Source organism: Myotis brandtii, unplaced genomic scaffold, assembly GCF_000412655.1.
Source record: "Myotis brandtii unplaced genomic scaffold, ASM41265v1 scaffold825, whole genome shotgun sequence".
In the NCBI taxonomy this organism is placed as follows: Eukaryota; Metazoa; Chordata; class Mammalia; order Chiroptera; family Vespertilionidae; genus Myotis; species Myotis brandtii.
The window spans coordinates 378,974-380,025 of NW_005371349.1; the positions used below are offsets into that span (position 1 = coordinate 378,974).

The 1,052-nt window shown below is 65.9% G+C and overlaps 1 protein-coding gene across 1 annotated transcript in view; it reads left to right on the forward strand.

Moving 5' to 3' along the window:
• The window catches only part of RBFOX3 (RNA binding protein, fox-1 homolog (C. elegans) 3), a 15,078-nt gene extending 14,661 nt beyond the window's left edge, over positions 1-417 (forward strand). The window contains exon 12 of the mRNA XM_014531720.1: positions 350-417. Within this exon, the coding sequence (XP_014387206.1) occupies positions 350-352 (3 nt within the window). The 3' untranslated portion in view covers positions 353-417. The remainder of the gene's footprint in view (positions 1-349) is intronic.
• Positions 418-1,052: the final 635 nt, after the last annotated feature.

The following is a 1,052-nucleotide window of genomic DNA, read 5'->3' on the forward strand; positions in this document are numbered from 1 at the left end:
GGGTGGGTGGGCAGATCAGGCTCAGAGCACCGCCTTCTCAGCTGCCTCATGCCACACCGCCCACGTGGCCACCCCCTCACCCCCTTCCTGCCAGAGCCAGCCAGGCCCCTGCCCACCTCAGCAGAGCCCCGCTGCCACCGGGTCCCCTGTGGCCCCTCCGTTCCAGCCACCTTCTGCCCTGGGGGACAGACGTCCCCTCTAACTCCAGCTCTCGCGCGATGAGGGGTCCTAGAGCTGGGCGGGAGGACAGGTGGGGGGTTGGGGGTCCAGGCCATCCCTAGCACCACCCGGCCCCAGCGCCCGCGGCGGCTTCCCGGAAACTGCTAGTCCCTTTCTGTTTCTGTTGTAGTGAAAGCGTCCACCGTTTCCTTCTCGGACCGCGAAGGGCAAAAACAAAAAACAAACAAAAAAAAATCACAAAACAAAAAACAAAACAAAAAAAGATGTTAAGATCCAAGCAGCAACAAAACCAACCAAACAAGACACATCCACCACGCCCAGGTCCCGCGTGCCGGCGCCACCGCGAAGAGCAGTCGGCGGCCCCGACTGTGGGCCCGCGGAGGCCTGGCCTCCCGGGGAAGAGCCGGCAGGACTTGATCTTTGTTGCCAACTGTGCCAGTGGAGGGGACGGCCGGGCCGCGGGCACAGGGAGGGGGCAGCTTTCCATTCCCCAGCTCGGGCTCCGGCCACGCCCGGTCACCCTGTGTCTTGCTCTGGGCCCAGCTCTCCCTCACGCCATGCCACCGACGCCCGTGTCCTGCAAACCTGGGGGAGGCGTTTGCAGGCCACTGGGGCTGTCCCACCAGCAGCCCTGGGGTCCGACCCCCACACCAAGGGCTGACGTGGTTCCAGAACTAGGGGGTGCCCAGGGGCTCCCGGGCCAGCCAGCCAGCCAGGACTGACCCCTGCACCTGAGAACGTGGGACTGTGGGGGCCTGGAGGCCACGGACGTGCTCCGACTGGCCGTTTCTGGTTTCCTATCTGGAGGCGGCTCTGCGCCTGGTCTGGGGAGGGACGGCTGGCCTCATGGGACCGGCCGAGGGCCAGGCCTG